The 23,029-nt window shown below is 31.1% G+C and overlaps 3 protein-coding genes and 1 long non-coding RNA gene across 5 annotated transcripts; 2 read left to right on the top strand and 2 right to left on the bottom strand.

The window, feature by feature from the left end:
• The first annotated feature begins 14 nt into the window (after positions 1–14).
• LOC145972672 (uncharacterized) lies at positions 15–2,207 on the top strand. Its single transcript, XM_083101449.1, has 9 exons — positions 15–318; positions 390–545; positions 654–784; positions 855–987; positions 1,054–1,176; positions 1,243–1,326; positions 1,425–1,577; positions 1,712–1,840; positions 1,926–2,207. The coding sequence occupies exons 1-9, from the start codon at positions 177–179 to the stop codon at positions 2,033–2,035; spliced, it is 1,161 nt and encodes a 386-aa protein (XP_082957575.1). The 5' UTR covers positions 15–176; the 3' UTR covers positions 2,036–2,207.
• Su(p) (prostaglandin E synthase Su(P)) lies at positions 1,877–3,849 on the bottom strand. The gene is made up of 5 exons (XM_083101448.1): positions 3,520–3,849; positions 3,374–3,448; positions 2,816–3,153; positions 2,627–2,738; positions 1,877–2,548 (listed from the first exon to the last, which is right to left on the bottom strand). Exons 1-5 carry the CDS (start codon positions 3,808–3,810, stop codon positions 2,186–2,188), a joined length of 1,179 nt encoding a protein of 392 aa, XP_082957574.1. The 5' UTR covers positions 3,811–3,849; the 3' UTR covers positions 1,877–2,185.
• A 402-nt stretch (positions 3,850–4,251) lies between these two features.
• Ilk (integrin linked kinase) lies at positions 4,252–7,818 on the bottom strand. 2 transcript variants are annotated; one of them, XM_083102260.1, is made up of 8 exons: positions 7,633–7,818; positions 6,945–7,520; positions 6,405–6,570; positions 6,122–6,314; positions 5,966–6,046; positions 5,452–5,894; positions 5,112–5,342; positions 4,255–4,949 (listed from the first exon to the last, which is right to left on the bottom strand). In XM_083102260.1, the coding sequence occupies exons 2-8, from the start codon at positions 7,031–7,033 to the stop codon at positions 4,803–4,805; spliced, it is 1,350 nt and encodes a 449-aa protein (XP_082958386.1). In that variant the 5' UTR covers positions 7,034–7,520; positions 7,633–7,818; the 3' UTR covers positions 4,255–4,802. The 2 variants fall into 2 exon arrangements, with proteins under 2 accessions (XP_082958387.1, XP_082958386.1); XM_083102261.1 differs by lacking the exon at positions 7,633–7,818 and having other exon boundaries at positions 4,252–4,949; positions 6,945–7,048.
• A 4,341-nt stretch (positions 7,819–12,159) lies between these two features.
• On the top strand, positions 12,160–12,978 carry LOC145973002 (uncharacterized). The gene is made up of 3 exons (XR_014439330.1): positions 12,160–12,231; positions 12,565–12,634; positions 12,925–12,978. It is a non-coding gene; the product is annotated as an uncharacterized LOC145973002 (long non-coding RNA).
• The last annotated feature ends 10,051 nt before the right edge of the window (positions 12,979–23,029 follow it).

Below are 23,029 nucleotides of genomic sequence, written 5' to 3'. Positions count from 1 at the left end.
TATTATACAAGAATGTATAAGGATTATCTCATATACAATGCACAGTTGAACATGCAGTAAACTTGATGTTTCGGTTACTTGCTAATTGCCATGATTGTTTGAGCATACATCGTTGCCGTTAGGTATCTTCTTAGAGCCGGAATATGTAATTCTTAAAGCCAGTTGCATCGCCAGACATGATCAGTATACTATTAGTCGGCTGCTTTGCTCTCGTGTCTGTTATAAGCGGTGAAATTATTAATTGGGATCAATCCTTAAAGAATAATGCAGCTTTGGAGATTCAGTCATTCAACTCCCATTCTAATCATCAGGGAAAGTGTAAGTCATTTAATTGAATAACGAGTATCGATTGGAAGTATTTTAAATGATTTAATATCTTTATTCCTTAGTTTTTCCGCTATTCAGTGTTGTGCGTTTCGCCAACACCCAGTGCTTATCGAGCACCGATCAACTCAACGGCACGTGTTTCACAAGACGAGAGTGCATTAATTACGGAGGTAATCCCTCAGGATCGTGCGCTAACGGATTAGGCACTTGTTGTGTGTGTGAGTAGCAAAAGAGGAAAAAAAATACTAAATAAAATACTTAAAAAGAAGGAAAAATAATATACTTACTTAATAAATAATACAAGTAACGCAACTTTTATATCACAGTTCAAAAATCTTGCGGCTCTACTACTAACATGAACAATACATATTTCGTAAGTCCAAGATATCCAATCACTTATCAAGGAGGAGAACGATGCACGATCACGGTACAACGTTGTAATTCTAACATATGTCAGGTGCGTACATTCTGCATCGATTTTTCAATTGTTTATTACATTTAAATTTTATTACATTTTATATTTGCAGTTGCGGTTGGATTTCTTGGAGGCCACTTGGGCACAACCCAATGCAACTGGATATTGCGATTTTGACGTACTTCTAGTATCTGGTGGTTCGTCAACGGTACCCAGAATATGCGGGGAAAATACTAATCAACATGGTAAATCCATAGATTAATAAAAATTCAAATTGAGCAAAATAGAGAATTAATTAAATTGCATTTCAGTATACGTTGACTTCAACGGAGCGACGCCGATCACTATATCCGTCGACACTAACGCGGGTTACGCGTTCGATCGACGCTGGAACATAAGGATTCAGCAAATAGCATGCGATTCTGTGTGTAGAGGTACGTGAACATATTCATTATATTATCTCGAGAAATTCATAGAATTGTTTCTCATCTTGGTTTCAGCTCCTAATGGATGTTTACAATATTACAAGACTGTCTCTGATACTGTAATGAGTTTCAACTATGGTACAACAGAAAATGCCCGAGGTACGTGTCAATCGAATAAATGTCATAAATGTGGTATAAAAGAAAGAATAATCTAAACATCTGTGAAAGAATAATCTAAACAAAATAAATGATTGTAGCTCCTCAAATTGGAACGCGACAATTGGTGAATAACCGTTACGGTGTATGCGTCAGAATGGCTTTAGGATATTGCAGTATCGAGTGGTCTCAAATGGACAGATTTTCCTTCTCCGTTTCTGGAGATACAGGATCGTTTGATCCAGATATAATAGGTAAACCGTACAAGTCAGAGATATCTTTTCTCGAGAATTTCTTTTAACGAATTATATATCATTGAATATATTTTTAATATATATTTTTTGTAATACTTTGCCACAGCATTTAACTTTTATGTTTACTTTAATAGGTACAGACTTGGTAGCAGAATCTGGTGCGAGCTGCACGAATGATTTTGTGATTATACCCGACCCACGTGAAAATGGAGTTCCCACTAATACAGATAGGTTTTGCGGAAATGGATTTATCACTAAAACATGTAAGTGTAATGGTGCAGAGAATTCAGACATATATGTTATACATTATATTATAAAAATACTATATTTCTTTCAATTGTTATACAGCGGACTTAAAACCATTCGTGCTTTATGTTGTTACAAATGGTGACGAAATGCAAGAAGCTCAAAATAAAGGCTTTAAACTTATATTTCGTCAACTACCTTGTGCAGTTTAAGAACACTGTTATGCAAGATACATATACATAAGTTATGAGAATTTTGATAGAGAAAATAATTAAAATAATATCATTTATTTATTATCATTTATATTATAAATAAATAATTTTCTATACACACGGAAATGTAATCGTTGATGTATGTATATATTATCTACTTAAATTCACACTACCAGAATGTGTATCGACTTGTTCTTTCATACCATTATACCAAATGCCGATTTTCGTGTGAGTTAATAAATCTTGAAAAGCGTCGCAGCCTTCAATACTTTTCAAGATACCGTATACTGCAAGATCAGATAGATCGGGCTTGCTGCCACCCATAAACTCGGTGCCGCGCGAACGAATAGCATGCAACCAGTAATTCACCTCGTCGTATAATGATTGTCGAACGTCGTCTTTTAGACGATGTCGCTTCTTGAGCCTTTTCCCTATCAACCACATTGCTGTTGCACCTACATTCACTATTAACATTCGCTCCCATAATGGAAAGTATTCCTCCCATTTGCCAACCTGGATAAAACAGTTTTTAATTTTATTTACATCATCGCGTTTTTGCATATATTTTTTTTATTCTGTACATTCACTCACTTCAGAAAACCAATTGAAAGTTCTATAAGATTCATCAATTGTCCTGTATACATTTGGCGAAAGAGTGTGAACTAATACCTCGTCTGCCCATTTTCTCCAATTACGTTCTTCACTAGAAATGAAGAAATGATAAATTGCAAGCATGAAGATGTGATAAATTATTTTATATATTAATTAGAGATTACATACGTTATATCATTCATTGATCTGTCCTTTGGAAGATTTTTATTAAACATGACAAAATACTTATTTATGATCTCATATTTAAATTTGCCATGTTCATCATGCATCGCTATGCTTGGATAATAGTTAGCCAACTCTTCAACCTTATAAGACTTGTCATGTAAATGAGATGCAAGGAGAGATATTATCATGGAACTATCATTCAAAGGTTGATAGCCTTCTCCTACTTTAGTCAAAAGGATTGGAACTTTTTTATAAGAGGACCATCCAATCTCTTTACGGAGCACTGGATCTACTTCCACAACATCATAAGATATCCCATAATAATCTAAGAAAACTCGAACCTGAGATAGAAATTAATTTTATATATAAATCGTACCTGATGTGCAATATAATAATAATAACATATATTCTAAATTTGTAATTCTAATGTAAATTTAATGCTATAGAGTGACATGAAATTGATCTTTATAATGAATCAAGTACTTCGATAAATGTGTAGTGTTAAAATAATCTACTTGCATGTGATAAACAAAATTTTTTATGAATTTATTTTTCACTTACCTTGCAACAAAACGGACATGTTTGATACTGAAATAACGTGACATTTAAACCCGTAGTATCCACTGGAGATACAACCTGGACAGAAAAATATAGCTTATCAAATACTGCAAATGCGGTAAAATTTTTCACGATAATCGTTGAAGTACCTTCCTGGATGGTGTGACAGGAGGTTTATGTTTCAATAATGTAATTTCTGCCTGCGTTCCTTCCAGAGCGATATTTTCACGAGTTTTGTTGATCTCGTGAAAGGCATAACCTGCACCCAAAACAACGCCGGTAACAGCACCGATTAAACCGATTTTCACTAAACTTTGTGTTTTCTGTGGTTGCTGCATCATCGTACAAAATGACCGTGGGTTCTTGCTTGCATAATAGCCATTATTATTTAAAAACTTTGTCCTCCCTATAAGCCGGAAAAGTTTATGTACAGCAGCCATCTTTAAGTTACATATTAGCCTGACACTTGCGCGAATATGTGAAATTCTTATACCTCTCTATATATGTACATGTACATGTATATGTATGTGTACATATATACGTATATAGACACAGTAAATATTGAAATTTTTTAACAGATTTATAACAGATGTTAATTTAAATTATAGAAAAAAATTTCTCGATAGATTTATAAAATGTATGAATAGTAGCGATAGACACACACACACACATACATAATAAAATAATTAATAGAGAAGTGTGTGTGTGTGAGAGAGAGAGTTATTAAAATATTTACTGATATATCAAATTTGTATTTTATTAATTTTATCGCAGAAATGTGGCAAAATATTTTTTTATATATCGCCGAATTACAATGAATTAAATACTTCTTGTATGTGTAACAATAATATATTTTTGTTTACATTTGTTAATAAAATTATTCATTGGCATACAAATATTCATTTTTTAATAATACATTTTTGTATGTGACTTTGATATTAATATACAAATAATATTCACAATATATTTGATAGCGAACAAAAAATGAGTCACCAAAAATTTTATAAAAAATATGCTCTCTACTATGTGTAAATAGCATTATTATTTTATATTTCTTTTCTTTTTATTATTAAAAATTGTAGCAATTTAACGTCTAGTGTGGTCAGAAATCGAGCTACATAATTATACTTATTTATAAATTATAATATATAAATGTGATTCCACAAAACATTTATATATTTATATTAAATATATAATAGCTAAAAAAAATATTAGTCCATTTAGAGTCTAGTTTAAATTTCTAAAGGCAGTATTCATCCATTTGTATAGAACACAATGATACAAAAATATTTTATCATTGTTAATGGTAATTCTTCAGGCAGTTTAATAAATATAGAGATTCGTTAGGCACTTTTGATTAAAATCTTTTCTGGAGATGTGTATATATATCTCATATTCGTCTTACTGCATCGAGCAGTATCAGACATACAATTCAACGTTTCATCTTATCCAGAATTGGTATAACCATTTCAAAGGACGGTCGTTTGCCTGGATCCTCATTCATACAGATGCGAATGAGCTTTGCAAGATGTGGAGAAATACCTGGTGGAATGCTTACTCGTAAATCTTCCAATGCAATCTAAAACAAATTATCAATTAGTAATTTGATATTTAAATTCGATACTGCTATATAAAGTAATTTCATAAGAAATATATATTCATCATTAAAAGTTACAGAGATAAAAAAATTTTAATATATATTATTACAACTTAGTAATATAAATGAGAATTTTATAACCACCTTCATGCCACATTCCATAGGTGATAAATCTGCAAATGGTACTTCCCTAGTTGCTAATTCCCATAAAAGAACAGCAAAGCTCCACATATCGCTTGCTTCAAGATTGATGTCTGCGGGACGTTTACTTAAAGCTTCTGGCGACATCCACGCCGGCTCGTAAATTCGTCCGACTTCTTGGAAGGAAAACTTTGCGTCTGCCATGTTTACACGAGCAGTTAGATCCTCATCGATCTGAAATGCAGTGCGGGATATATTTGGATAAACGATATTAATTATGCATAGATTTTAAATATTTAAATATTTAGTTATTCTTGTAATTAAGTAGTTGTTAAAGATTTACCATTATATGTTTACTGTTGAGATGAAATCTGCATCTATTGTGCCGATCCAAACCATGAAGGAATGCCATAGCTCTGGCGATATCAAGTGCTAATCGAAGAGCGCGCGCTGTGTCCACTACAACACCCGTTCCGCCATGTAAAAGACGATGCAAACTACCTCGTGCCATATATTGGGAAACGGTTGCTAACTGCGGCGGCTGATTCACACAACCGAGAACCGGGAGAACATTAGGATGCGAAAAGATTCTCAACTTTGGAAACTCCTCGTTGAAATCTCTGCAGATGCGCGCAGTACATTCGCGAAAGTTTAATATCTTGGCGACAATATCATTGTTTTGCCATCGTCCTCGCCAAGTTTCGCCGCTGGGTGTGCTCGCGAGATGCGTATGCAGAGAGAGATCTGCCATACTGATTCCTTTGTGTCGAGAAAGAGTCGCATCTCCTGGAAAAAATAAATATAACTCGTATATATGTCTCATATAAACTCTTTTGCGATATAAGAAATATACTTACGGCTCCTGGTTTTCAAGCCTAACCAGCTCTGATCCTTGAATTGAATTTTCTTCAAATCTTGTCCATATTCCACTGCTAAATCTAAAGAAAAACAAGAGATATCATACATCCCAATATAAAAGATACTAATTCAAGCTTTACAAACATTTTACATACCATGCAGTCTCTTGGCTATGACACCTCTGGCTTTATCAAGAGGAGTGTCACCATCTTTATTGGCAATGGACACAAGAGCCCCAGCTGCAACCAATTCCTCCGCAATTGCTTGATCTCCCCAAAAACAAGCATAATGCAAGGCAGTATTACCATGTTCATTTATGACATTTACATCAGCGCGATTTCTAAGTAACTATAAAAATCAAGTTGTATATCATCCATCTCATATAAATGCAAATAGTTCTAACAATCTTTTACAAGTAGCAATGTTAAATTCTTTTACCAATTGTACTATTTCCTTGTGACCATGCGCCGAAGCAAGATGCAAAGGTGTATCATCACCTCTGTTGGTAGCATTAATGCGTGCACCTCTGCTGACGAGCAACTCTGCCAATTTTAAGTGTCCTTCTTTACAACACCAGTGAAGTGGGCTGAATCCATGGTCATCTCTATATATAGAGCAACATATTTAATTAAAGTATTTTACAATATAATAGGAATTAAATTATTTAATAATATAATAGGAATTAAAAGGCAAGTTATTAAATTATGGTTTACATGTAAACAGTTTCTTAAAATATCTCTTAAGAAACAATATCCAAACTGTCACAAATAAAATTGTTACAATTATCTTCTTTTTAACTATTATAACTTTTTAACTATAAACAAACAAATATAAATTTATGATCTATTTGTTTCATATTCTCAACAAGAATATTCTTTGCAGAATCATGTGATTATTCAGTCAGCTCATCTGAGAAACCACAACATCCGATATCTGAGGAGTAGATCTTTTCCAAAAAAGGAGTTCTGGAGTAGTTACCCTTGGTTCATGTCATGTTCAGTGTCGTCTAACCAGACGCGGACTTGCATAGCGTTGCCCTCACGGCACCATTGAAATATATCTTCCATTTTCGTTCCGTTTGTCACAAATTATCGACCGTAAACACAGACGATATGCTAGCTATATCAGAGCAACGGCACTGTTCGTGCTCCAAAACGGTCAGTCGTCATACGCTAAATATAGCCATATTCTTGACACTAACACATCAGCATGGGAACCTTATTCTTTGCTGTATGTATTTGACTTTGCGTTATGCTATTTTTTTTAGAGAAAACCATGTCAATTGGAATCGCGCATTCCGCAACCGTGGGCGAATCTCGAATATGAGCTTGCTGATCTTTCCACTTGTATGCAATCAATTACACAAGCTGCATAAGCCTAGGTGACCATATAAGATCCATATACCAACGCGCCGCGACGTTGACACATGCACAACACAGAAGAATCAGTCGAAAGTGGGCGGAGAGTGGTTAGGCCCACGTGACTTGACAGAAGCCTTGATAATATCCGAGATGAGATAATGCTCGAGTCTCGAATACGAGCATGTATACTTGGCTAAAAATGATAATTGTATGATCAGAAGTCAATGTAGAAATTATTCTTATTTATTTCGTCATTTTTGGCTAAAAATTAAAATAAGTAAGAATTAATCTAGTAATGTTCGAACTTTTATTCGAGGATCTTTATTGATAGCAGAGAGAAGACTGAGGCCGGAATTAATAGTCCGATCTTATATTCAAGATCATCTTAAGTAAGGTTTGAAAATGTTATACGGCTATTTCATTGGCTGAACAGAATCTTAAGACGACCTAAAACCAGAGTCAAGACAATCTTGAATATAAAATCAGAGAGAAGACTGAGAGATGTCATGGCCCGCTTTTAGGTGATCCCTGGAAGCGATACTCCCTCTGTGGATATAAAAACGTGAACATGAACTACAAAGCCAATGTCCACGAATGTTCTCAGAGGGTAACATATATGTCTCTCTGATAATATAAATAATATAAATAAAAATATAAATAATTTAATTAATAATAATTTATTATATAAAAATATTAGTATGTTCTCCTTTTCCACGCTATTATTTATTTATTTATTTATGTGTGTTCTTTTTCTTCTCAACATCATTTATTTATTTTTTATTTATTTATTTATTTATTTATTTAGCTCGCTCTAAGTCAGTCTTCTAAAATGCAAAACTAAATATTATAGAATATGACTTTGAAAATAAAATAATCGAATAAATTCAAATAATTAGCATAACGGAAGGTTCCGTGATAAGTTATTTAATAAATAATCAATTTTAATTAATTAATGAAAATACTTCTATAATTTAATATTCCGCGTTAGCGTATATTTTATAATATATAAAATATTTCGGCAACGAATTATCGATAACACGATGTTCGACTTTGGCAATACAAAAAATAAACAATAGCGCGCTATGTTAAAGCTTTAATATTAGAATTAACTATATTTCGACCAATGTTTTAATTTTCTCAATCCTTGTTATTAAACAATATACAATTTAATCGAAAATCGATTGAATGATAGAAATCCAAAATATTAAATAATTACTTCGATCGTTGCGATTTTTACGGACAATAATTATTATTATAATATTTAGAGTCACAAATATATTTCATCCGTGTTACTTTTTCGTTCTACTTGACAATCTAAAAGTAATTTGGATTGTGAAAGAACACGAAGTAAATCAATCGAATTATAGATGCAAATAATTAGCATAATGAAAGGATAAATTGTTTAATAAATAATCAATTTTAATCAATAAATTAAAATACTTTATTAATTTAATATTCCGCGTTAATGTACATTTTATAATATATAAAATATTTTGGCAACGAATTATTGATAACACGGTGTTCGACTTTAGCAATATAAAATATAAACAGTAGCGCGCTATGTTTCGGCTTTGTCTTCGACTCTCGAGTAATAAGGTAGTGGTGAGAAACGTTTCGTATTGTATTGTAATTTTTTTACTAAACACGATTACGATTAGTATTGAAACATAATTTGCTTTAAATATTAATATAAATTAATTAATTAAAAATAAATTCACGACATGAAACTGTATCGCAACTATAAATCTTTATCGAATCGCAATCATTCATTACCGTGATTAAAAATTGAAACAAAATATACATAAAAGGAGATAAGAGACTTAATTATGTTATGAACTTTCGATCATTGATGCTTATTATATTTTATTAACAATATTAGAATTAATTATATTTCGACCAATACCTTAAATTTTAACAATCCTTGTTAATTAAACAATGTACAATTTAATCGAGAATCGATTAAATGATAGGAATCCAAAATGTTAAATAATTGCTTCGATCGTTGCGATCTTTACGGACAATAATTATTATTTCAATACCTAGAGTCACAAATATATTTCATCCGTGTTATTTTATCGTTCTACTTGAAAAATAATTTAGATTATGAGAGAATACAAAGAAAACAATCGAATTATAGATGCAAATAAATAGCGTAACGAAAGGCTCCATGATAAATTGTTAAAAAATAATCAATTTAAATCAATAAATTAAAATACTTCTATAATTTAATATTCCGCGCGCGAATATTTTATATTACAGAAAATATTTCGGCAACGAGAGAATTATCAATAACACCGTGTTCGACCTTGATAAACAGTATCGCGCTATTGTTAATACGGCTATTGTTACACGGCTTTATTATCATTCGCACAGTAACCTTGAGCAATAAAGTAGTGACGTTTCATATATTATCAAATTCTTTCTTTACATAGTCGACCCTGGCGATATAAACAGTATCGCGGTAAAGGCGATACTGTTTATGCGATACTTTTGATTTACGATCATTCGCTCAGTGGCTCTTGAGCAATAAAGTAGTGACGTTTCATATATTATCAAATTCTTTCTATACATAGTCGACTCTGACGATATAAACAGTACCGCGGTAATGTTCTTGACTTACGATCATTCGCTTAGTGGCTCTTGAGCAGTGAAGTAGTGATGTGAGACGTTTCATATATTATCAAATTCTTTCTCTAAACACAATTGCAAGTGCAACGAGGAACTTTTCGTGAATAAGTGTAAGTGCAACGAGGATTAAAGTGCCACGAGAAAAGAGCGAAGGAAGCAAAAGAAAAAAGGAGGTTTTGGAAGTGGATGGATCAATAAGATATGATATGATGTAAGTCATTAATATAAATTATTTATCACATTCATTATTTATTATATTGTTGCGTCCCCGCGTCCCGTCCCGCTGAATGTATTCGTCACCCATTGAATTCTTTCGAAGAAGATCGTTTTCGCGCGCGTTGTCAAGATATTGTTATAAACAACGACTGTCAGAGAGTCTAAGCCCAGCTGTCAAGTTGTGCGGACGCGCGCTATTTGTGATCCGTTTTACGATTATTCTGAATTCTTGTATGTTACTCGCGATTTATTAAAATTCTTATGTACCTTAAATCGCGTTATTATTTACGAGTGCACGAGCGTCAGCGTATGCTATGTATTTTGCCGATTGTGTCGCGCGCGTTCGATATATATCGCGTTCGATATATACCGCGTTCCGCGGACGCAATAATATATAAATTATTTATCAATAATATATATATTCAAAATATACATATTTCTCGTTTCGTTTTATTTCTTTGATTGTGATTTAATAGTGATTTTAAATTGTAACATATATAATACATATATACTTATAAAAAATATTCCATTTTATTTTAAAATAATTAAAACATTTATAAAATTTTTTATTAATTAATATTTTCAGATACTTTTATGTTTTATAAAACATTTCAAATTAATATATTTATTTAAATATTTCATATATAAAAAAATAGAAATTTTTTTATTTATCATATTTTTAAAAGTTTATATCTAAGAAATATAAATTATTTTGTAATTACGCAGTTTATAATATTAAAATATATCTATTTAAAAGTAAAAATGTAAAAATTAATTGCGCGCAATAATTAAATTTAAAATCAATTATTTTGAACATTGCTTTGTATAATAGATGTTCTCTTATCTTTATATTTTTATTTATCGTTTATATTTGCGAATTTAAATTTATGTACTATATTACAAAATAAATTTCAAATTATGTATTATATTATATATAAAATTATATATAATATAACCCTCCCATGGGGTACACCTTGTCGCGGTGGGAGGGCTTAGTACTTGGATGGTGCCTTGAGGTTTATCTTAAATTTTTCTATTTATGATAAATCTTAAGGTTCCTGAATGGGAAGCTAAGTACCCTTTCGCGTCGTCGGTGCCGTCAACGTGCCGCGGACGGCAAGCGCTTCGTTACCGCGTTTTCGCGTTGTAGTATTCTCGCGTCGTCGCGTTTTCGCGAAACTTTTGGACTTTTCATATAAAATCCCAATTTCATTTATTGTCACGAGTCTCTACTTCAGATGCCAATTAACTGGGATGTTTCGAGTTTGCACACGTTGCTATGCAACGTACACTCTTGCTTCGTGCTTCGTCAAGTGATTCGGCCCGAATTAGTTAGAACTCGATCGATTGCTCGGAATGGTCGTCAATGGGTCCCTTCTCTTTGCTCGTCTACAGCCACACGCACTGCGTGTGTTAACCCTGTCGAGGAGTCGAGTGGATTCCTCTAGGCACGATTTTCGCTCGGTAAAAGGGGTTGCCTCCCCATTTTCTAAATTGCTGAATGTAAGCATTTAAAAAATGTGGGTATCCTCTTCTTTTGCCGTCTACTAGCCTGGTGTAGCATATAGCAACCGCGGGAGGCATAATATGTCCGGGCGGAGCACCTGAAATCGTGCTTAGCGGGTCCAGGTTCGATACGAGATAGGATAATTATGCGCGAAAAAGAGTTGGCGAACTTCATTTTCCTCTATTTCCGTCAATCGTTACGTCTTCTTTCCGGTTTGGGCTTAGTCCTTGCTCGTTGTATCGTTGCAATCCCGACCGGTTGGCTCGAAATTGATTCTCGTAAATGAAATGGGATTTTCGTTCGTACCGAAACCGGGAGTGCCGTTCAAAGTATAGACATATTAAGTATATACATCGCGCGATCAAATATAAAATTTTTAATCGCATCGAAATAGTGCGGAAATCGTTAAGTATCGCGCGTAAAATAACGAAAATAGCGATATAAAAATATCGCTCGTGAGTGCGGGAGTGCCGTTGAAAGTATCGCGCGTCAACAATATGAGAGGAGGAGGAGGCCTGGGAGAGGCATCAGGCACCTGTGAAGCAACTCTATGGTAAATAAATTATCGCTTATATATAATTATTTATTAATTGCGTACGCGCGATTTAAATTAAGTAATTAATCGCGTAATTTCATTTTTTATGTACCTGACTTAAACAAGAGAAAAAGAGAGAAATTTTTACATAAAAACTGTAATTTAAAAGTTTCTACGTTCGAATAGCTTTTAATAGAATTATTAAATTATTACTTATTAGTAGAATTTTTTTCAAAATTTATAAAATTGTTTATCTGCTTATTATTTATGTGCGTCGGATATAAAATTAAATGCAAATAATAATAATTTTTTGACCGTGACTACAATTTGAATCTTCTTTGTATGTTACAGACCAACAAACTATTGTGAGAGGAGGAGGAGGCCTGGGAGAGGCATCTTGCATCGGCGAAGCAACCTGATGGTGAATATTTATTATTTGTACATCAATTGTTATAAATCGTACGCACAATAATTCGTTCTTATAATTTAAAGGAATTAAAGAGAAAATTAGAGAGAAAGATTTTTATAAAAATCATATATAAAAATTTCTATTTAAAAAGTAATTTTAAAATTTATAAAATCTTCCCACGTGTTTATATCTGCTTATTATTTTACACACCGGATATGAAATTCCGCACAATAATAATTTTTTGAAATATTGATTGTATTTTGAGCTTTGTTATAAATGAATTTTATATTTGTATGTTACAGACAACGTAGCTTCAATAATGACAACTCCGCTGTGGCACATCAATGCTCCGGTAAGTGATAAAAACTTTTATTTAATTTTAAAGTAACGGATTCATAGAGATTGTAAATAAATCCGTTGCCTTAAAATGGATGAGCTAGAATAGATTAAATTAAATAACTTTTAAATTCGTTCGAAATATATTGCATCCATTGCGAAAATATATTGCAGTATTTTAATTATAAAGAAAAAAGATAGAGAAAAGATTATTTTTGTATAGATTTTACCTAATTTATTAAAAATAAAGAACACTAAAAATTGTATCAATTACATTTAATGCTAATTTATTCGCTTATAACGCGCATTTATCTTATTCACTTATCTTACTCTAATTTCTTATTAGCTCATCCATTACAACATTTGTTGTAAATATTGTTTTTAAACTTAATGTAAAGCCAAATGATTAATTAATGAAATAACTTGTAATGTGATAAATGTAATATGATAAATGTTATACACATATTAATTTTATATTTTATTATAAATTATGCATTTCTATAAAAATTTATTAATTACATATATTATTATAATATCAATCAATTTTTATTGGTAAATCTGCATAGAGACTTTTATATTATAAAAATTTTATATATTATACCAGGCTGCTAACAGCTGAAGCCAGGATAACCATTTACATTTGGGCAGGATATACATATACAGATTAGATTAATATAAATATTATGTCGTACTGTCAATTTTTGCCGGCATTTATTAAAATAAATATAAACTTCTACGAGATAGTGATTAAAGTGAACATAAGTAGTTACAAAATATTAAAATATAGTATTTAAATAAATATAAGCAATAACCAGCAATTATTAAAATAAATATACAATCGATACTCATATAAATTACAATTGCATCTTTCGAGAGCGACAGTTATGTTATGTTAAATTCTGTGATACCCGGTATAAATTCTGTCCAGTTATAAATAGTTGCCTTTGTTTTATATTATATGAGATATGGCCGTGTTAGCAGTCTAATATAATATAGAGAAATTTGTAATTTGGCTTTATTTCAGTTTAAAAAATTAAATTGAATTTATTTTAAAAAATGCTAAAAAAATGAAAATATTTAAATTATTAATTTAAATTATTAAAATTATTTTCAGGAATACTAAAAGAAATTGCAAAATTATTAATGTTTAAGAAGATTGTAAATTGCGTAAATACATTCTTATGTAAATTACACGAAAAATTATCCAAAGTATACGTATAGTGATTATAATAGTAATTCATTAAATTAACATATTTATTTTTATAGTATATATTCTTTAAATATTCATAAAAGAGTAACTATTTATATTTTCATATCAAAGAGTCATTAATAAATTCGGAAAATTTTTATATAAAATGTAAAAATTCGATGCTAAATTAATGATTAAATATAAACGTTATAAAATTTGACGAACGCCTTTGTTATAGAATCGCGAGTCAATTATTATAAATTTTATGATATGCTTTTTTTAGATTTATCTATTTATGAATTCCATATCGCGCGGAGCTGAATATTCTTAAAATAAATTATTAAATTATGATTGCGAAAATACCGTGTTCTTTCCGTGTTCTTTCCGCGTTCTTTCCGCATTCTTTTCACGTTCTTTCCGTGTTCTTTTCGCGTTCTTTTCGCGTCCTATAAAAGATTACCGTTTTAACAAAAGAATTTTATCGCTGTCCCTCTCGTCAGATAATATTCCTAAATATTGCTAATTAAATATAAAAAAATATCGAATAAAAGTGTGAAGATTCGACATAATAAGTCAACGATTAAATAATAACTTCACAAAATTTAACAATCACCTTCGATATTATAGAATCGCGAGTTAATTATTATGAATTTAATAATTTGTTTTTCAGTTATATTTACGAATTTCGTATCGAAAAATATTCATAAATAAATTAATAAATTACGGTTGCGAAATCACCATGTTTTTCCCGCGTTCTTTTTGGCGTTCTTAGACGAGATTGTCGTTTTAATAAAAGAGTTACATTGCGTCATCGACTTTCCATCGTCGGTGCCGTCAACGTGTCGCGGACGGCGGTATTTCGTTACCGCATTTCCGCGTTATAGTATTCTCGCGTCGTCGCGTTTTCGCGCTTCCGCGTTGGACTTTTCGTATAAAAATCCCAATTTCCTTATTGTCACGAGTCTCTACTTCCGATGCCAACTAACTGGGATGTTTCGAGTTTGCACACGTTGCTATACAACGTACACTCTTGCTTCGTGCTTCGTCAAGTGATTCGGCCCGAATTAGTTAGAACTCGATCGATTGCTCGGAATGGTCGTCAATGGGTCCCTTCTCTTTGCTCGTCTACAGCCACACGCACTGCGTGTGTTAACCCTGTCGAGGAGTCGAGTGGATTCCCCTAGGCACGATTTTCGCTCGGTAAAAGGGGTTGCCTCCCCATTTTCTAAATTGCTGAATGTAAGCATTTAAAAAATGTGGGTATCCTCTTCTTTTGCCGTCTACTAGCCTGGTGTAGCATATAGCAACCGCGGGAGGCATAATATGTCCGGGCGGAGCACCTGAAATCGTGCTTAGCGGGTCCAGGTTCGATACGAGATAGGATAATTATGCGCGAAAAAGAGTTGGCGAACTTCATTTTCCTCTATTTCCGTCAATCGTTTCGTCTTCTTTCCGGTTTGGGCTTAGTCCTTGCTCGTTGTGTCGTTGCAATCCCGACCGGTTGGCTCAAAGTTGATTCTCGTAAGTGAAATGGGATTTTCGCTCGTACCGACACCGGGAGTGCCGTCTAATGTATAGATATACATATTAAGTATATAAATCGCGCGATCAAATATAAAATTTTTAATACAAGTTCTTATACAAAATTATCGTTTTAACAAAAGATTTTTATCGCTATCCCTCTCGTCAGATAATATTCCTAAATATTGCTAATTAAATATACAGAATTATCAAATAAGAGTGTGAAGATTTGATGTGATAAGTCAACGATTAAATATTAGCTTCACAAAATTTAACGATCACCTTCGATATTATAGAATCGCGAGTTAATTATTATGAATTTAATAATTTGTTTTTTCAGTTATATTTATACTTACGAATTTTGTATCGGAAAATATTCATAAATAAATTAATAAATTACGGTTTCGAAATCACCGTGTTTTTCCCGCGTCCTTTTCGCATTCTCAGACTAGATTGTCGTTTTAAAAAAAGAGTTATCGTTGTCTCTTCCGTTAAATAAACGTTAATAATAGTTGCGTGGCTCGTACCGCCGAGGAGTCGAAACGATTTTCATCATGGAGAATTATTTCTCACCGGTTCTTGTGAGATCCATTCGCGACGTCTAGTTCGGTGCCCTGTTAAAAATTGGGAATTTTTATTGTAAGATTGGAACTAATCCCAGGTTTTCCTGGCAATTTCCGAAAGCAATGATTTCGGTAGTAATTCAACGACGATACGCTTCTTTAACGTCGAATTAATTTAAATAATATATATTTAGATGAGAGAAATGTATCTTTTCTTCTCTTCGTTAAAAAATGTTCTTCATTATTAGGATTGGTATCATTATTGTCTATATAATGCCAGAAAGATTTAATAGTAGATTAAATATGGATATAGCGTTGTGTATAAATTTTAATTTTTTAAATAATTTCATAATTTAATTAATTTTTATGATAAAAATGATTACGAACGAATATATTTTATTAATTATTAATTAATTTGAAAAAATTATTTGAAATACATGCACAAATTAACGAATCCAAAATATTTTTATAATTTTTGTTAATATAATATATTATATATACGCGAAATTATACATGAATGTTGCATAAAATGTGCGAATACTTAAAAATTTAGAGACGAATCGAATGGGTACCCTTATATCAGTAAGATATTGATAAAAAGAAAAAAAAATTATTAATTTAAACGTTACAAGAATAAGAATCTAGAGAATTAATCTAGAATTAATTATATATTTAAAATTATTTCATTTATTTTATTTTGAACACTATTCGAAATTTTTTAAATCTTGCTGTTATCGGGTTCGATTCGTCTCGCGCGCGCAGACGGTACCCCAAATTATGTGTTCGCACATTTAACACAAACTCCAATAATGCATGTATTTTATTATTTATAAATATAATCGTTCGTAATCACATTTCAATAACAAAGGTTATATCCATTTAATTTTCAATAAAGAAATATATTTCTTAGTAATGAAAGAACATGTTTTCTGACGTGAATATCAATTTCGTGAATAGAAAATAATGACGAGGGATAATTGTCTTTGATTTAATACTGAAATCATTGCTATCGGGAATAGTCCGGAAGATCCAGGATTCGTTCCCTCCTACAGTGGAATTCCCGACATTCAATGGATCACTTAACTTTTCTTCGCAGATTGATCTTGCGAAATCTGATGTAGAAACAAGATGTTAATCGTTCTCCATTTTTAAGATCGCTCCTCTTTTTATCGGATATTACCGGTATGTCACTCGCGTATCTGCAATTGAATATTTTGAATATTATCGATTTATTTATTCGTCGCGTTTTATCGCGAATTTGAAATCGCGATTTATCTTATAAAAATTCACAAGTATATCGGTCGGTGAATTGTATATTCACGATCATTACAGACCTCAAATGATTGTTGCAATATTTTTGATTTTTTATACTTACGTGATAATAATTATATCGCGCACGTGTCTATTGAGAGCTTCGATCATTATATTTATTCGTCGCGTTTTCTCGGGAATTTTAAATTGCGATTTATCTTATAATTTAATCGTTGACTTATACGTCGAAACTTTGTCTATCTTTCCACGTCTTTGAATATTGTCTTTTATAGTCTTCGCTAGTAGTGCAAATATTTTTTTTACTATTTAAGAAGATGACCGATAATTTTATTAATGATTAATCGCGATTATTTAAATCATTATATAAATCTTATTAAACTCTACTAATTCATCGATAGTTAGAGATATAGTTAGATAATTAAATTATTAGAGAGGGATTTTGATAAAATTATTTGTTCCGTTATTCTCTATTAAACGTGGCGAACAACGCGATTTTTTAATTATATGTTAATTATATTCAAAATTGTAAAGTCTTAAGATTCATTTTATTTCATTTATCTAATCATGCGCGAGATGTATGTATTTTCAATATGTATCTTTCAATCGCGATATTTCTATAAAATAGCGTATTAATCGCAAATAAATTCGCAAATATTACAGACCTTAAATATCTGTCGAAATATCTTTGCACTTGTGCGTGATAGTAATTATATCGCGCGTGTCTATTAGGTGCTCCGATTATATTATTAAAATTGTACATATCGCAATCAAAAATATTCCGAATATTGTCGATTTATTTATTTGTCGCGTCCTCTCGCGAATTGTGAATCGCGAGTTATCTTATAACTTAATATTATCTTATAATTTAATCGTTGACTTATACGTCGAAACTTTGTCTACCTTTCCACGTCTTTGAATATTGTTTTTTATAGTCTGCGCTAATAGTGCAAATATTTTTTTTACTATTTAAGAAGATGATCGATAATTTTATTAATGATTAAAATCGCGATTATTTAAATCATTATATAAATCTTATTAAACTCTACTAATACATCGATAGTTAGAGATATAGTTAGATAGTTAAAGTATTAGAGAGAGACTTTGATAAAATTATTCGTTCCGTTATTCTTTATTAAACCCGTTATTTTCTATTAATTATATCACGCGTATCTATTAGGGACTCCGATTATATTATAAAAATTATACATAACGCAATCAAATATTCCGAATATTGTCGATTTATTTATTTGTCGCGTCTTCTCGCGAATTGTAAATCACGATATATCTTCTAAAAATTTGTAATAAATTCTATATTCGCAAATATTATAAATCTCAAATGTCTTGAAATATCTTCGCATTTGTTTGATAATAATTATGTCGCGCGCTGTCTATTAGCGGTTTCGATTATCATATTACAAAAATTATGCATATCGTAATCAACTATTCCTAATAATCGATTTATTTATTCGATATCGCTCTCTCGCGAATTTTAAATTGTTATTTATCTTGTACTTTAATCATTGATTTACATCGAAGCTTGATTTATCTTTTCGCGTTTTGAATATTAATAATCTATATAAAATGCGCCAGTAATAGAAATACTTTCTTTTACAATCGGAAAAACTATCAATAATTTTATTAATGACCCTTTTGATCACGATTATTTATGTTTAAGCGTTATTTATATAAAACTAATTTCTATTCTTAAATTCTATTATTGTATGTCGATTATTAATAATAAATATCGCGTAAATCATCATCGCTAATCAGCCTTGTTTGGACTATGTAGAAATTTTTAATAAATTTTATATTATACGTATATTTTGGATACTTTTGTAATTCCTTGTAATAATTTAAAATTATTCTTAAAAAATTAAATTGAATTTATTTTTAAAAATGTTTTAAAAATGAAATTTAAATTATCAAAATTATTTTCAAGAAGATTAAACAAATTGCATAATTATAAATGTTCAAGATATATTTTAGCATGTTATATTTGATTTAAAAAATTAAAAATATATCATATAAATGTGTAAATTAATATATAGCTATAATATTAAGTCCAAATGTTAATGTTATCAATATCAAATTATTTATGTTATTAAATATTTGAATAAATCGAGTACATTTATTTGATATTGATAACATCATAAATTATATTTTGTAAATTGTACTTTGTAATTAATAAATTGTGTTTTGTAAATTGTAAATAGTTATAATTGTATATTAATTATAATCTAATATTGATATTTTTAATTATTGACATAGTTGTATAAAATACAATTATAACTATAATTATATTATTGTACATGAAATTGTATTTACGATTGTAAATTGTATTGTGTCTATTTACGATGTAAATTGTAAATAGTTATAATTGTATATTAATTATAATCTAATATTGATATTTTTAATTATTGACATAGTTGTATAAAATACAATTATAACTATAATTATATTACATGAAATTGTATTTACGATTGTAAATTACGTGAATACATTCTTATGTAAATTACACGAAAAATTATCGAAAGTATACGTATAATGATTATACGTATATATTATATGTATATATATGATTATACGTAAGTATACGTATAATATTAATTCGTTAAATTAACATATTTCTTTCTATAGTAAATATTTTTGAAATATTCGTAAAAGAATAACTGTTTATATTTTCATATCAAAGAGTCATTAATAAATTCGGAAAATTTTTATATAAAATGTAGAATCGCGAGTCAATTATTATAAATTTAATGATATGCTTTCCGTTAGATTTATCTATTTATGAATTCCATATCGCGCGGAACTGAATATTCTTAAAATAAATTATTAAATTATGATTGCGAAAATACCGTGTTCTTTCCGCGTTCTCTTCGCGTCACCTTCGCTATTATAGGATCGCGAGTTAATTATTATGAATTTAATAATTTGCTTTTCAGTTATATTTGTAATTACGAATTTAGTATCGGAAAATATTCATAAATAAATTAATAAATTACGGTTGCGAAAAACACGGTGTTTTTCCCACGTTCTTTTCCGCGTTCTTCTTAGACGAGATTGTCGTTTTAATAAAAGAATTACATTGCGTCATCGACTTTCCATCGTCGGTGCCGTCATGTCGCAGACGGCGGCATTACCGCGTTTCCGCGTTGTAGTATTCTCGCGTCGTCGCGTTTTCGCGCTTCCGCGTTGGACTTTTCGTATAAAAATCCCAATTTCCTTATTGTCACGAGTCTCTACTTCCGATGCCAACTAACTGGGATGTTTCGAGTTTGCACACGTTGCTATGCAACGTACACTCTTGCTTCGTGCTTCGTCAAGTGATTCGGTCCGAATTAGGTAGAACTCGATCGATTGCTCGGAATGGTCGTCAATGGGTCCCTTCTCTTTGCTCGTCTACAGCCACACGCACTGCGTGTGTTAACCCTGTCGAGGAGTCGAGTGGATTCCCCTAGGCACGATTTTCGCTCGGTAAAAGGGGTTGCCTCCCCATTTTCTAAATTGCTGAATGTAAGCATTTAAAAAATGTGGGTATCCTCTTCTTTTGCCGTCTACTAGCCTGGTGTAGCATATAGCAACCGCGGGAGGCATAATATGTCCGGGCGGAGCACCTGAAATCGTGCTTAGCGGGTCCAGGTTCGATACGAGATAGGATAATTATGCGCGAAAAAGAGTTGGCGAACTTCATTTTCCTCTATTTCCGTCAATCGTTTCGTCTTCTTTCCGGTTTGGGCTTAGTCCTTGCTCGTTGTGTCGTTGCAATCCCGACCGGTTGGCTCAAAGTTGATTCTCGTAAGTGAAATGGGATTTTCGCTCGTACCGAAACCGGGAGTGCCGTCTAATGTATAGGTATACATATTAAGTATATACATCGCGCGATCAAATATAAAATTTTTAATACAAGTTCTTATACAAAATTATCGTTTTAACAAAAGATTTTTATCACTGTCCCTCTCGTCAGATAATATTCCTAAATATTGCTAATTAAATATACAGAATTATCAAATAAGAGTGTGAAGATTCGATGTGATAAGTCAACGATTAAATATTAGCTTCACAAAATTTAACGATCATCTTCGATATTATAGAATCGCGAGTTAATTATTATGAATTTAATAATTTGTTTTTTCAGTTATATTTATACTTACGAATTTTGTATCGGAAAATATTCATAAATAAATTAATAAATTACGGTTTCGAAATCACCGTGTTTTTCCCGCGTCCTTTTCGCATTCTCAGACTAGATTGTCGTTTTAAAAAAAGAGTTATCGTTGTCTCTTCCGTTAAATAAACGTTAATAATAGTTGCGTGGCTCGTACCGCCGAGGAGTCGAAACGATTTTCATCATGGAGAATTATTTCTCACCGGTTCTTGTGAGATCCATTCGCGACGTCTAGTTCGGTGCCCTGTTAAAAATTGGGAATTTTTATTGTAAGATTGGAACTAATCCCAGGTTTTCCTGGCAATTTCCGAAAGCAATGATTTCGGTAGTAATTCAACGACGATACGCTTCTTTAACGTCGAATTAATTTAAATAATATATATTTAGATGAGAGAAATGTATCTTTTCTTCTCTTCGTTAAAAAATGTTCTTCATTATTAGGATTGGTATCATTATTGTCTATATAATGCCAGAAAGATTTAATAGTAGATTAAATATGGATATAGCGTTGTGTATAAATTTTAATTTTTTAAATAATTTCATAATTTAATTAATTTTTATGATAAAAATGATTACGAACGAATATATTTTATTAATTATTAATTAATTTGAAAAAATTATTTGAAATACATGCACAAATTAACGAATCCAAAATATTTTTATAATTTTTGTTAATATAATATATTATATATACGCGAAATTATACATGAATGTTGCATAAAATGTGCGAATACTTAAAAATTTAGAGACGAATCGAATGGGTACCCTTATATCAGTAAGATATTGATAAAAAGAAAAAAAAATTATTAATTTAAACGTTACAAGAATAAGAATCTAGAGAATTAATCTAGAATTAATTATATATTTAAAATTATTTCATTTATTTTATTTTGAACACTATTCGAATTGAAATTTTTTAAATCTTGCTGTTATCGGGTTCGATTCGTCTCGCGCGCGCAGACGGTACCCCAAATTATGTGTTCGCACATTTAACACAAACTCCAATAATGCATGTATTTTATTATTTATAAATATAATCGTTCGTAATCACATTTCAATAACAAAGGTTATATCCATTTAATTTTCAATAAAGAAATATATTTCTTAGTAATGAAAGAACATGTTTTCTGACGTGAATGTCAATTTCGTGAATAGAAAATAATGACGAGGGAATTGTCTTTGATTTAATACTGAAATCATTGCTATCGGGAATAGTCCGGAAGATCCAGGATTCGTTCCCTCCTACAGTGGAATTCGCGACGTTCAATGGATCACTTAACTTTTCTTCGCAGATTGATCTTGCGAAATCTGATGTAGAAACAAGATGTTAATCGTTCTCCATTTTTAAGATCGCTCCT

Source organism: Camponotus vicinus, unplaced genomic scaffold (genome assembly GCF_025532165.1).
Source record: "Camponotus vicinus isolate PSW18456_S1 unplaced genomic scaffold, iyCamVici1.0 SCAF_6, whole genome shotgun sequence".
Lineage (NCBI taxonomy): Eukaryota > Metazoa > Arthropoda > Insecta > Hymenoptera > Formicidae > Camponotus > Camponotus vicinus.
Note: the sequence above shows the minus strand (reverse complement) of the source record. Positions and strands in the feature narration are given on the sequence as shown.